The sequence below is a fragment of the Ictidomys tridecemlineatus genome, chromosome 8 (assembly GCF_052094955.1).
Source record: "Ictidomys tridecemlineatus isolate mIctTri1 chromosome 8, mIctTri1.hap1, whole genome shotgun sequence".
Lineage (NCBI taxonomy): Eukaryota > Metazoa > Chordata > Mammalia > Rodentia > Sciuridae > Ictidomys > Ictidomys tridecemlineatus.
The window spans coordinates 60,590,909-60,605,521 of record NC_135484.1 but is presented as its reverse complement, the minus strand read 5'-3'; the positions used below and the strand labels follow the sequence as shown (position 1 = coordinate 60,605,521).

Below are 14,613 nucleotides of genomic sequence, written 5' to 3'. Positions count from 1 at the left end.
GAATTATAGGGGGAAGTCAGGTAATGGTAACGGTTGAAATATAAAGAGCAATATAAAATCAGAATAAAATATGGATTTCCTAGGACTAGAAATGAAAATCACAGGACATCTTATAATCAACTTGGTTCAATTCTTTCCTTTTTATACATGAGGAAACTGGAATGTAAAAAATAATGAGTGACACTTGTCCCAGTTTACATTGCTGGTATGAAATTATTTTCCAACAGCAGCACATTGTTTATTAAACACAAAACACTATGATATTTTGCTATTTATCTTTATTCTTAAATTCTAATTTGTCAGTAACCAATGTGTATTCAAAATTTTTTTAGCTCTGACTTCAACTGAATTTTGGTATATGCACAAACCACATTTTATAGGGATCAAGGAGTTATATGGTAATTTCCTCCTCCTTCTTCTCTTTCTAGAACCTGATCTGTTTTCTTGATCAGCATGAAGCCTGTTCACTCATTTAGGCTAACAGTGGGTGCAGAAGAGTTGAAGCATTATACTTTCTAAACCAGTTCTTTGTTTTGGACCATATCCATCTTGAAGAGATTACCAGTCTTCTGGTGATCATCACCATCATCGTTGAACACCTGCCTATGGACCATGGGCCAGGAATTGTGCAAACTGCTTTAATGTATTATCTCATGCAGTCTGTGCAGTCCACACAGCTGCTGGTAAAGCACTCAGTTTTAGAGTGGTACAAAGAGCTGGCAACAGTGAATGCATAATGGCAGCTGCAGTGTAACTGTGAGAATTGTCTCTGACAATTGTCTCCCCATTGGTTCTAAGAGCATTTCTTCATCAGTCCCTCACTTCAGTTAGCAGCTACCATGCTCTTGTTTTGTGTGGGCACAGTGCTAAGTGCAGTGTGCCAGCTGAATGAGTGAACGCCAGCTTGCCTTCCAGGTGTGACCTCCTCCCTCTTGCTCAGAAAAGTGTATGATTCTCCCTCTCCTTTACGCTCCTGCTGACTGTGCAAGGGGGCTTTCCAAGTCTGTATCCACCCCTTTGCCCATCAGTATTAATGTCTGTATCTTCTAATTGAAGAATCAACATTTATAATTATTTTTCTTCTGAAACTATCTGGTTTTTGAAAGTGGTGTTTCCAGCAAGAAAGAGCTATAGCAGATCATCATTTATATTTCCAACTATAAAATGAGGAAACAAAGCAAAATGAATTTTTAAAGAAATATGTATTATTTGTTTTGTTTTAAAATGAAGTAAATGAATTATGAGCCAGAATCATAAACTTTTTTCCCATGTATTAGACATGCATCTCTTTGTGCTATGTACTGTATCTCAGATGGAAATTCAGAAATGAGCAAAATCTGAGACGTAGGAGTTCCAAAATGGATCTGCCACCTGCCAGCTAGCATTCAGATCTCGAAGGAGACCTGCCTGCACTTATTTAATGGAAAGATAAATGTGTTCACAGAACTGTTACTATAAATTCATTTAGAAATGGGGCAGAGGCTGCACTCACTTTCCTCCCAGGTTAGAGCTGCTGGCAGATTTGGTTCACTGTACCTCTGGGAGGTAATACATTCTAGCTAGATAGCAAAGCACAATTGTTATTCTGAGCTCACTAATACCTATTTTTTTCACTCTTTAAATTAAATCTTGTTAAATTCATATATTTATTTTAAAAATGCTTTTATATACTTATTACTGGTAAGGCAATACATGGAATATTGCTTGAGTATTATAAACTAGATATTGTTACCATTAAAAAATGCTTATGGTCTGGAATGTTTAGAAACAGAAAGTTTAGAAAAGAGTTTTATTAAAATTTAAATGTGTAAGAAAGAAGATGTAGATCAGTAATGCCTAAATGGGAAGGATTTTAGATGCATATAGGATAAAATTAAAAATGTTAATCATTTTCCAAGAAAAATGCACAATAATGCTTTGATTTTTAGCACCTGTATTGGAGTACAAAGTACATTATTTAAATTGCTCATATTAAAATTATAGTTTGGTAAGTTTTGACATACTTGTATGTAATATACATATATGAAACCATCACTATAATCATGATGTGAATACACATCACAGTCACTATTAAGAGTTATTATTTTAAAGGTACATTATTACATACAATATTGGGTGAGTTTTTACAATAGAAGAAGATCTCTGCTACGTAAGAAGCCTTAAACAAAGAATGACTTATTTATACAAATATAACCTCAACTGGAACAATAGAGAAAATAATTTTGAAAATGCTGTGTTCTCCCAGTCAATGTCCAATTGGGGTACCCCAAAGCCATGCTACTTAAGGGACAAAAACATTCTGAAGGAATGCCTCCCCATGAGAAAGAAAAAATGCTTTGATTGATTTTTACTAGGAGGAATCTTTAGTATATTTGAGAAATTTTATGTACTGATGTTCTCTTCTATGTTTGTATGTAGGTCAGAATTGATTGATTATGTTTCCTTCATGCTTTATGCAAATAAAAGCTACTTGAGATTTGATGAAATGTCACTGGGTGAATAAACCAATTTCTGTTGCAATTACTTAGCCATAGAATTTAACATTTGTCCCTTACACACCTGCATCTGTTACACATTCCATTCCTGAAAATAATTAGATTAAGTATAAGATAAATTCAGCAATAACTTAGTGAGAAGATTAGCTCATATTTAAATGTATTTGCAGGCATTTCTCATGGTCTTTTCAAGCAACACACTTAGAAAGATCACATTAGTTCTACTGAAATGTATAGGATACCATTGAACAATTTTAAAGATTTTCAAAACAAATTTTTTGCTGACATTCTTTGTCCACTAAGTAATTTATTTTGGAAAGGAAAATAAACTTCCAATTCCAATCTATTCTGAGGTAGGATCTTGGGATGATTCCCAATCCAAATGACAGATGTGTGAACTAGAAATGAACTATGGAGCTTTACACTATGTTCTGTGCTGTTTAGCTCTGTCTCTACCTACCTGATCTGTACTTCTGGGATGTACTTCCAGGGTGTACAACTATTCTAACTTTCAAGTAAGTGTATATCTATCTATCTGTCTGTCTATCTATCTATCTATCTATCTATATCTGTATCTATATCTATCATACATACATACATATGTAATTATAATTCAAATGTGTATATGATTAACTATAATTCAAAGAGAGAAAATGGGGTGGATTGTCTGGTCTTCATTGATGATCAAGCTTCATCCCCAAACTTAGATTTTGACTTTGTAGTTTAGGATGCAAATGACTACAGATTTATATGTTCACCTTACATTAGCTTCAATAACCAAACTGTTCACGTATTTCGATTTTAACACAGTTCATGAAATTACAATTTTTACTCTTTTAACCCTTGAGTACTTTTTAGAGTAGCTCTGATATGTAAAACAAAACAAAACAAAACAACAACAACACTGACTGGGGAACCAATTTAACTTTAATTTTCAGTCCCATCTCAGAAACACACCCTCAGTGGGAATCATAATTGTTTGGTTCTCATCAGAGCACTCCCCAAACATAATATCTTCCCTCTCTGCTTCTCCTCCTTTGCCACCTTTATAGATTTGTTGGAACTAAGGCCTGTGGGAGGCAGTGTGTTATGATCCTCAGAGAGAGGTTGTAAGAATTAGGCTTTGCCTGAGTCTCCTTTCTGCCAATATTTTCATGATGAGAACTTGAGAGAAGATTACTTTAATCTTCCTAAGTTTCAGCATCTTCCTCTATGATAATAATAATTTTAAAATATATGGTCTTTGTGAGAAATAAATGATATAATGCATGTAATCACAGGTGTGCAGCATAAAGCATTCAATGTTACTTAATAGTAATAACAATGTTATTAAAGTAATGACAAGATAATTTAACCTGGCTCTCCTCACATTTCTCCTTCTCTGTTTCACCCTCCTTTTCTTTCCTCCTGTTATTTATCAAGACAAAAGTCAGGGCAAATGATTATAGAGTCAATATGAGAGGGTGAAGATTTATCAAAACCAAATAAACCTCTAGATATGGGAGTAAGAGTAAAATCTTGGGATTTTAAGCTCAAGCTTGAAAGACACTCCAGGGTCTTTGCCTTTTGAAAATCTTCTGAGCAGCAGAAAATCTTCTTCTGAGCAAGGAAACTAGAGCGTAGAAGAGGGGCTTTGAGAAACATGGTATTGTGAGGAGTTAAGAATTAGGCTTCCTCTGACATTCATGAAATAAAGATTAAAAATGTTAGTTTTTAAATTAATTTTGTACTTTGAACTAATCTTGCATCCTGCTGGGGTCAGGATTTCTTTGAGTTACATTCTGCTGTAATTTCTTCTTGCAGTCTAATATATATTTGTTGCCTTTGGTTTCTCTATTTCATATTTTATTTTGAAAATTAGTTTTCTCTGATCATTTTTGGGCCTCTATTTAACTCCATTACTAGATTTTGTATGATCATCTGTAGGTCATTCCTTTTTTATCTTTATAGTGATGATATTTTACTAATAAGTAGTCATAGTCAGTGGCAACAAGAATTTCTGAAGAGAGTGTGATTGGGAATGTAGGTCTATGACTGGGTCTTTCCTAACCATACTTAAAATTTAAACTGTGTTTCACTTTAACTTCTCTGAGCCAAATAATATTTTAACATAATAATCTTTGATATGCAAAGGTACATCTTCAAAGGTTTACTATCTACATGCTGTTACTTATAAGAAGGCTTAAGATTTTTAGAAATCAAACTACCAGTTATCAGAGCATGGTGTGACTCTAGTATATATGCACATATACATAGACACATGGGTGGGTCCATGTATATGTACTTATTTGCATTTTTCTGTTTCTAAATTTCTTTAAATGTAGTTCCCTGAGCTTACGTTCCCTAAACCATCATGTTTGACTCTCAGAAATCTTCTCCATGAATGAAATTGTCCCTGATGAATGTTGCTGACTTTCTAAATGACCTACTTTGTTTCTTTTGGGTGTATATCCATTGATGGGATTGCTGGATCATGTGATAGTTCTATTTTTAATTTTTTAAAGAATTTCCATGCTGTTTTCCATGATGGCTGTATTAACTTACATCTCCATCAACAGTGTGCAAGGCTTCCCTTTTCTCCACATCCTAACCAGCATATTAGTCTTTTTGACAGCATTCTTACTGGAGTGAGTTGATATCTCCTTGTGGTTTGATTTACATTTATTTACCTGATGATTAATGAAGTTGAACATTTTTCATGTACATGTTGGCCATTTGTAAATCTTTTTAGAAATGTTTATTCATATCTATTGTCAATTTTTAAATTAATTTTTAAACCTTTTTTTTTTGGCTATAGAGCTTTTGGTGTTCCTTAAGTATTTTGCATGTTAACCCCTTGTCAGACTTACATACTACAAATATTTTCTACCATTCTGTAGGTCATTGATGTTTGCTTTGTTTTGCAGAAGCTTTAGTTTTATGGATTGTCTATTTACTTTTATTTCCTGTGATTTTTTGGGTTTTACCAAAACTTTTTGCCCACTAAAATGTCCTGAAGCATTTCCACTGTTTTCTTCCAGTATTTCCACAGTTTTTAGTTACATTGAAGACCTTTATCCAGATTGAGTTGATTTTTGTAACTGATGATGGAAGCCTAGTTTCATTCTGCATGTAGATATCCAATTTTTCCAGAACCATTCATCGAAAATACTGTTTTCTCCATTTCATGTTTTTAGCACTTTGTCAAAAATCATTTGACTGTACATGCACAGACTTCTAGTTTTTTATTCTGTTCCATTAATTTTTATGCCTGTTTTTAAGCCAACACCACTCTGTTTGGATTAAAATAGCTTTTCAGTATAATTGTAATTCAGATATTATGATGCCTCATACTTTCCTTCCTTCCTTCCTTCCTTCCTTCCTTCTTTCCTTCCTTCCTTCCTTCCTTCCTTTCTTTCTTCCTTCCTTCCTTTCTTCCTTTTTTTCTTTCTTTCTTTCTTTTCTCTAGGTTATTTTGTCTGTCCAGGGTTTTTTTGTGGTTCCAAACAAATTTTAGGATTGTCTTTCCTAGTTCCATGAAGAAAATCATGGGCATTTTGATAGGGTTGCATGAAATTGCAGATTGTTTTAAGTTTTATAAACATTTTAGCAATATTGATTCTAACAATCCATGAACACAGGATATCTTTCCATTTATTTGTGTCTTCTTCAATTTTTTCCAACAATGTTTTATAGTTATATTGTAAAGATGTTTCACCTCTTAGGTGAAATTTATTGCTAGCTATTTTATTTTTTGGTAGATATTAAAAATGGATTGCTTTCTTGATTTTTTAAAATAATATAGTAATGCAATTTGTTTGTATGTTGATTTTTGTATATCCTGATAGTTTGTTCAGTTTTTTCAATATTTTTAATATTTTTATTGCAGTCTTTGTGTTTTTTACATATAAAATTCTGTCATCTATAAGCAATGGTAATTTGACTTCTTCCTTTTCTATTTGGAGTCCCTCAATTTCATTCTTCAGGCTAGGACTTCCAGAACTATGTTTAATAAAACTGGTGAAAGTGGGAACCCATACCTTTTTAAAAAATATATTATTAATTAACTAATTTATTTTAATGAGTTGCATATCTTAAATACAATGCTTTAAGTTTTACAAGTTCAATATAATGTGAGCTGTTGGCTTGTTTTAAATATCCTTTATTATGTTGAAGTATGTTCCTAATCCTAATTTGTTCAGTGTTCTTATCATCAAAGGTTATTGAATTTTATCAAATACTCTTTCCTCATCTATTAAGATGATCATATGGTTTAAGTCTTTGTTCAACCATATTGAATCCCTGAGGTAATCTTTTAAATGTGCTGTTGGATTCAGCTTTGTAGCATTTTTAAATCCATGTTCATAAAGGATTTTGGCCTGCAGCTTTCTTTTTTGTTGTGTTGTCTGGTTTTAGTATCAGGGTGATGCTGGCCTCCTTGAATAAATTTGGAAGAATTTTCTCCTCTTGTTTAAGTGTTTGGTAGATTTCAGCAGTGAAACCATCTGGTTCTGGACTGTTCTTTGATGGGAAACTTTTTATTGCTGATGCTTTCAGTCTATATTTCTTCATAAATCAATATTGTTAAACTGTATATATCTAGGAAATTGTTCATTTCTTTCATTTTTTCAAAGTTGGTAGTATATATTTGTCCCTAATAATTTCTGATGATCTTTGTGTTCCTTTGCTATCAGTGGAATGCATCCTTGTTCATCTCTGATTTGAGTCTTCTTTTATCTAGCTAATGGTTTGTTGGTTTTGTTTATTTAAAAAAACCAACTTTTTTGTTGATATTTGTATTATTTTTAAACTCTATATTTCATTTACTCTGCTTTGGTTTTTCTTATTTCTTTCCTTCTGCTAGTGGTGGGTTTGGTTTGTTCTTGCTTTTCCAATTGTTTTAAGTATAGTGATACGTTGTTTATTAGAAATCTTTCTGCCTTTTTGATGTAGGCATTGATTCCTATAAACCTCTTCTTACGGCTTTTACTGTATTTTATGTTTTTAAATATGTTTTCTCTCTTCAATTTTTTTTTCAAGAAATTTTACTTTATTTTCTCTCTTAATTTCTTTCTTGATCTATTAGGAGTAAGCTGTTTTGTTTCCATTTTTTTATGGTTTCTAAAGATTTTGTTATTCATTTCTGGTTTTATGGTGTTGTGATGCAAAAAAAAGTACTTTATGCTTTCAATTTTTAAAGATTTTCTGTGAGACTTTTAAAAACAATGAATATAAATACAGTTGATTCTTATCTCTGACTTTCTTAGGGAAATTTCCAGATTAGAATGAACATATATATTTTAAAGACTCCTTTGTGGTGATATTGTGAAATTGTGAAACTTTTCAATGATATCTGAAAGAAGTCATTTCTTCATACTCTTGTTAACAGTGATACATTTAAAAAATTCATTTAATTTTGAGATCAAAATATATCTTTCATATTTTGATAACTACTTTTGTGACTATTTTTGTGATATAATATACATTATTTGAATTCTAAGTCAGGCTAACAACAACTATTAGACAACGATTAATCTAATCCTTAGACTACTATTATATGCCTGTATTAATTTGCTCCATGACACTAATTTTCACTATTCAGCCAGGATATATGAACTTAGTTAGTATTTATAAAATGAATGTTATTAATTCGAGTTATATTCCTTAAAGACTAAAGAAGTATAAAAGGGTATTTATTATGTTCTGTCATTCCATTGTGCTCTTTAGCCATCTTATTTCATGTGGTAAAACTCCTTAGGATCCATGTCCATGAAAGCTACTATGTGTACTTCTTTTATTTTGTATTGTGTAAAACACTATAATCTAAAGGATTTCTATTCATTTTGAAATTCATTTTTACAGCTCGATATTTGTGTGAATGAAAGAAAAAACCACCAGTTTTTATTCTAAAGCATGCTAAACAGATGGCTCAAAGTTCATTGGTACCCTCTCATATGACCCCCTTCTGTAGGTAGTGAACCTGACATGGATCTGTCAAACAATGTGAGGATTCATTTAACATAGCACTTGACAGTTGTTGAGCCTCTGAGCCCCCAGTTTATTGTGACTTATAAACATTTTATTTTTTACCATCAGCCTCTAAGGTACTTGGTAATTTGAGCAGGTGCAGCACAGTAGAATTCATATTCATTTTACTTAAGAAGCCAAATGAACTTTTATTCATATGGAAATTTCAAGAAAAGACAACAGCACAGGGATTAAACTTAGCTTCCTGAAAAGGGATTAATAAATGTATTAATGTTCAAAACTGTAGCATCATTTCTGAGCTACAACTCTTTGAAAAACTGAGTTGAAGATCAGGGTTTATATTAGCAAAGCTTTTTTGAGAGAATCTCCTTTAAATTCTCTTTTCTTCTTACCATACAATAGAACTGCTTACTTATTTACTTTCTTTCCTATGTGATGTGTGAGTTAACCATTGACAATGTTAGCAATTAGATTCATTGTGTGTGCACACGGGTGTGTGTTTGTAGAAGGTAAAGTGTAATAGAGACAAAAGGGAATTAATGAATGTCTTCAAATATTTCCAACTCCAACAAGGATGTCAGGAGAATAACTAACTGGGTTATCACTTCAGGAAAGAAAGGCTGGGTGCATGTATTGTTCTAATGGAGCCTATGTAGTAACTTAAGTTAGAGAATAGCATGCTGGAGAAAATGTTTTCTATGCAATATAAGGAAAAGCATATGCATTTCTTTCACTCCATCTTTTTCTCCAGTTCCAAACTAAGTACCTCAGGCTCCACAGGTGTACTTAACACTTATTTACTTTTCCTCTGCTTCCAGACGGATGCTGCTCTAATGTATGATGCTGTGCACGTCGTGTCTGTGGCAGTCCAGCAGTTTCCCCAGATGACAGTTAGCTCCTTGCAGTGTAATCGCCACAAACCCTGGCGCTTTGGGACCCGTTTCATGAGCCTAATTAAAGAGGTAAGTCCAAGAAGCACTCAGGTTTATCACTTCTGTGCTCAAGGTGAATGAAGTAAAATTATTGAAGTTTTTCTATCTGGTGATATTTTACTTTTATCGTTTAAAAGTATCTCTCCCCTGAAACAAGCAAAATTAATATTTTTTACTAAAAATATGAAAAAATATTGTTTTGATTATTCATAAGTGGAATATCCATTAAAATATCTATGATGATGTAAACATGAAAGACTGTGACCTATGAAAGTTTAATTTATGATATTGTTAACTTTTAGCTTACTGAATCTTTATGTGTGTTAACTTTTCATTTATGTAGACATAGTAATTTATAGAGTGCTCATATTTTAGGCAACAAGATATAAAATGCATTTTTAATATCAGTGTCATTTGAACTACACTAAAATTATATCTAGTTTGTGAGGCTTAAAGTGCAGGTCTTTAGATTTATGGTTCTGAAATATAATGTCTAGTTATTTTAATTATATTAACATTTAACATAAAAAAAGAACATATGGACTCATAAAAATGCAAAGTTTATTTCATACTGTATAATATAACCATTCTTATGATTATATATTATTTCAGATTGAGTCAATTACAGTTATAGACCAAGCATGCCTGATGTAAGAAAAAAGTGGAAAATTCTTAAAGATTGTATATATGTGCACACACAAATACATTTTCTTTCTATTCTTTCTGCTATTTCTATCATGAAAGAAAGTCATTTGTTGGCTCAGGATATATTTTAGAGATGAAAGTTTAGCTGATTGTTAAAATTTGTTATGAAATATCACAGGTATTAATTACCATATAAGAATTTTCATTAATTGGTTAAATAAATCATCAGTTCATCTTATCATTAATTACTCATCCTGAAGTAGGATCATTCAGTTATAAAATAATTATGCATAAATAAATAAAAGAATCTCTAGATTCTTGGCAAAAAATAGCCATGAATTTCCATTGTCTAATTCTTATAAAACCCTTAGATAAGTGAACTGACATCCCCAGAAAAAGATGAAGTTTGTTAGATGTTCCACACTTTGCATTTACTAAAGGTCCAAAACTAAGCATCAGAGGGCTCACATAGCCCACATAGGAGCTCACATAGCTCCCTCATAGCCCACGGGTTGAAGTAGTTGAAGAATTGATCTTTCTGAACCTAGACCTTAAGTATTGAGACCATGACATGTGTCAAGCAGCCTTAGAAGAAAGAGTTGTATGACATTCCACTCATTGTATTTCTTGTAGAGTATAATTGAGAAACTTGTTTACTAATTTACACAGTGTCCCCCTTATGAGGACGAACAGGAGAAATTTCTCTCAGGGCTCAGTCCCAGGAGAAGCTGTTTCTTCTGAGCCACTGGTGTGTCTTAACCTATGAACTCTACATATTATATTTTCATCATATTGTCTTTTCTGGTTTAGTTGTTTGTTAGAAGTTCAAGTTTGAATTTGTGATAAAATTCTATCAGTTCCATGATTTCATCTGGTTTACATTTTTATGGTCTCTCTATTCCAGATTTGTTTGACTATTTTTTGCTTCTATTCCTATAGATCTTAACTCATTTGTATGTTTTTATATCATCTATTTTTGCTAACCATCTAAAATTTTTTGTCTTGAAGACATTGGGCAAACATTTTTTTTTTTCTTATTAGGGTACTGGGGATTGAAACCAGAGGCACTTTACTACAGAACTATATCTCTAGTCCTTCTTACTTTTTTATTTTAAGAAAGATTCTCACTAAGTTACTTTAAGGCCTAAGTTGCTAAGGCTGGCCTCAAATTTGCTATCCTCCTGCTTCAGTCCCCTGATATGCAGGGATTATAGACATGCACCACTGCACCTGCTGTTTTTCTTTTTTCTAAGCCAGTTAACACGTGTTTAACTTTAGTGAAGACATGTTGAGATTATCTATCTATCTGTCTATACACACATATACTTATATTATTTTTGTATAAATTATAATTATGTAAATTTGTATAAATTATAATTATATTTACTTATAATTTATTAGCTTGACTATTTTAAAATTCCTGAGAAACACAGAGGTTCAGAAATATTCTAATAAAGATATTCATTTGGATTCTTTATTGAAATATTACCCTTAATTTTTTTGATTTATTTCTTTTGAGCATTGGTGTTTATTTTTTTAAACATTATAATTATGATTTTTTCCTTGCATAACTTAAAATTCTCATACATGTGTAAGTATTTTTCAAAGCTATTTCCAAATGAAAATAGTGGAAAGCAATTAATTTGTCCTACGTAACAAACAGAATAAGAAAAGATTTTATATTAACACAAAGTGCAAATAATACCCATCTTGGAAGGGTGAACACATTACATAGTAAGTTATTGTATTCCTGCCTCATTCCCCACTTATAGCTTTGTATAAAATAATTACTTAGGAGAAATTAAAGTAATAAGGGAAATTATTATAAGGGGAAATTGCATAACTGAATTTTAACATAGGTTTTCTGAGGTTTACTTCTTTTCAATGTAATAAGTTTCTTTTTATATTAAATTAATTTAGGTCTGGTAGTTCATAACAGTTATATCTGTAATACACCATGAGATATCCAGTAGTTCATATGTCATAATAATAAGTGACTAAATTCTTTTTACTACTTAAAGCATTATCATCAAATTTCTTTTAGAAAAGGGTTATAAGTAGAAACATTAATTGTATAAAATGAAAAATTTAAAACAAATTTTATATGGAAATTAGAGGATGCTATTTATGAAAAATATCCTTCAAATTTCGGAATAAAATAAAAATATTTTATATATCTACAGTAATGAAAATTTAAGAAGAGTGCTGATAATAATCTTCCTAGTATTTATAGACAAGCATTTTATCTTCTATTTTTTTACTTACTTATTAACTTTTTTTTCCCCTTTCCTCAATAGGCTCATTGGGAAGGCCTCACAGGCAGAATAACTTTCAACAAAACCAATGGCTTACGAACAGATTTTGATTTGGATGTGATTAGTCTCAAGGAAGAAGGTCTGGAAAAGGTAAATTGCTTAGCTTATTCACTTTAATTGTTATATAAAACATATCCTAATGAAGAAAGAAATAATCTCTGCTATAGATTTTATTGACACTCAACTTTATTAAGTAACTCTAAAATATTATCCTTCAACTTATTATGTCAAATATAACAATTGACAACTAAGATTCAAGGATAAAGGTATCCTAAGACAATTTAAATAATTTATTTTCTCATCAGATTTTTCTGAAATGAACGCATTCTTCATTAACCTTATATATTTTTGAAATGAATAAAATCCTAGTTAGTCTTAAGATTTAATATAGTTATTAAAAATATTTGCTTTAATGTTATAATATAATCTTTTATATGCAACTTACAATCACTTGTGCTTGCATGGAGTTTCCTATATGGTACAGGCCAAACAACAAAAAAATCAAATGCACAGATAAATTTATCTTGCTGCGTCATACTCAAGTGAAACCCCTGAATTTATGTACATAAAGTATATAATGTATAAACATAAATGCAAAATGCTATACTATATCATCTTACTTGTTTCTACTTCTAGGGATTGAGGTAAAGGACAGGCAAGGCATATAGAATTTGGGTATGTGCTTACTTTCAGAATACTTCAATTTTGCTCATATTTGTAATGTATGCTTTTAGATTTTTTAAAATCCCATTAGAAATTATAGGTAAATAGGTATTTGAATAAGAATTTAAGAAAAAATTCTATTTCACAAATATAATGTCACCTAAAAATATTAAATTATATTTCATCTAGCAGTTCAACATAGAACATTATTCATAGATGGAAACTGAAGAAAGAAGTTGAGTCAGAACTTTCCTTCTAGCCTGAAAAATAAGAGCATATATAAGAGGTGATTCAAAAGATTCCCAAGAGAGAGACAGAGAGAACACATTTTTTATAATGTCACAAAGATAAGTACCTTATGACCAAATGATGACTCAAGATGACAGGGATGTTTCCTCCTCCCACTGAGAGTTTCTCACTGTACCTTTAGTCAAGACTATTTAATTTCAGGAATGTTTTATAATAAAGTTTGGTTTGCTAAATTAATACTGTCCTCAGTTTTTAAATAAACACAATGGACAGATAACTGTTTAAAGCCTTAAAAATAGCAATAAGTACATATTGAAGGCAACAGATATAAATTAATTATACAAACATGGTAATGGGGTACTTTGAGTAATGGATAATTAGTGTGTTTGGTAGAGAGTCATTTCAGAAAGAAGGGATGATTTCAGGAAAGGAACTTCACAGGAAATTACTTGGATCAATTTGTGTAAACACACATACACACAACACACATACACACACAATAAAAGTGGGATATGGAGTTAAAAAATTTGAGTCATAATTTGAACATAAGGTTTAATATATTTGTAATATATTAGTATACCATGTGAGGTTAAAGAGAGAATAGCCTGGAAGTTATGGGCTGCTTGGGAAGATATTGTGACTTGAAATATTTTCAGTATGAGTCTATAAACTTGAAATCATTCTAAGTGGAAGCAGAATATGAGTAATCAGTGACAGGGAGTTAAATGAACCTTCAACAATGTTGTTAGTTCAAGAACTAGCAGAGTAGTGGACTGTATTTTTAAGGAGAAATGGAGACAGATGGCAAAAGGTGAAGATGCTCATGATAAAGGTATAAATCTAAGATTTGGAAAATAATTAGCAAATGGGAGAAATAATGGTAGAAAGAAGTTGGTATAAGTCTTCCTCTGAAAAGACAGATAAGGTACTGAGGATGGGTGAAGGTAACTTAGAAAAAAGGTAAACTAAAAGACTTCACTTGACATGTTTTCAACATCCTCAAAAATTAGTACTCCTAGGTCTAGAAATGTGGTTCAGTGGCAGAGCACTTTCCTAACGTATAAATGACTGAGTTCAAGTTGCAATTCTGGAAAAAAAATACTACTTGAATTCATCATTTAAAAGATAGAGAGATGATTAAAATTTATTCAGATTGTAAGAATCATTGTAGCTGCAATTTTTAACAGACAGGATTTTTGACATAATAGGAATTAAGTATTGTTAAATAAAAGTCTTAGAGTTTTAGTTTAGTAGAATGGTTAAAAGTTCAAAATCTAGATTCAGACAGAATAGGGCTCAAATTCTCTGTCATTTATAATTTATGTGCAAATTTCTTAATCCCTGTAA

General features: G+C 31.5%; 1 protein-coding gene across 6 annotated transcripts in view; it reads left to right on the top strand.

Annotated features, from left to right (window-relative positions):
- Grik2 (glutamate ionotropic receptor kainate type subunit 2) overlaps positions 1 to 14,613 on the top strand; it is a 639,398-nt gene that overhangs the window by 337,299 nt on the left and 287,486 nt on the right. For all 6 annotated transcript variants that reach the window (XM_005335886.4, XM_005335885.4, XM_005335887.4 and 3 more), the window contains 2 exons: positions 9,281 to 9,424; positions 12,337 to 12,444. In XM_005335886.4, the coding sequence (XP_005335943.1) occupies positions 9,281 to 9,424; positions 12,337 to 12,444 (252 nt within the window). The remainder of the gene's footprint in view (positions 1 to 9,280; positions 9,425 to 12,336; positions 12,445 to 14,613) is intronic.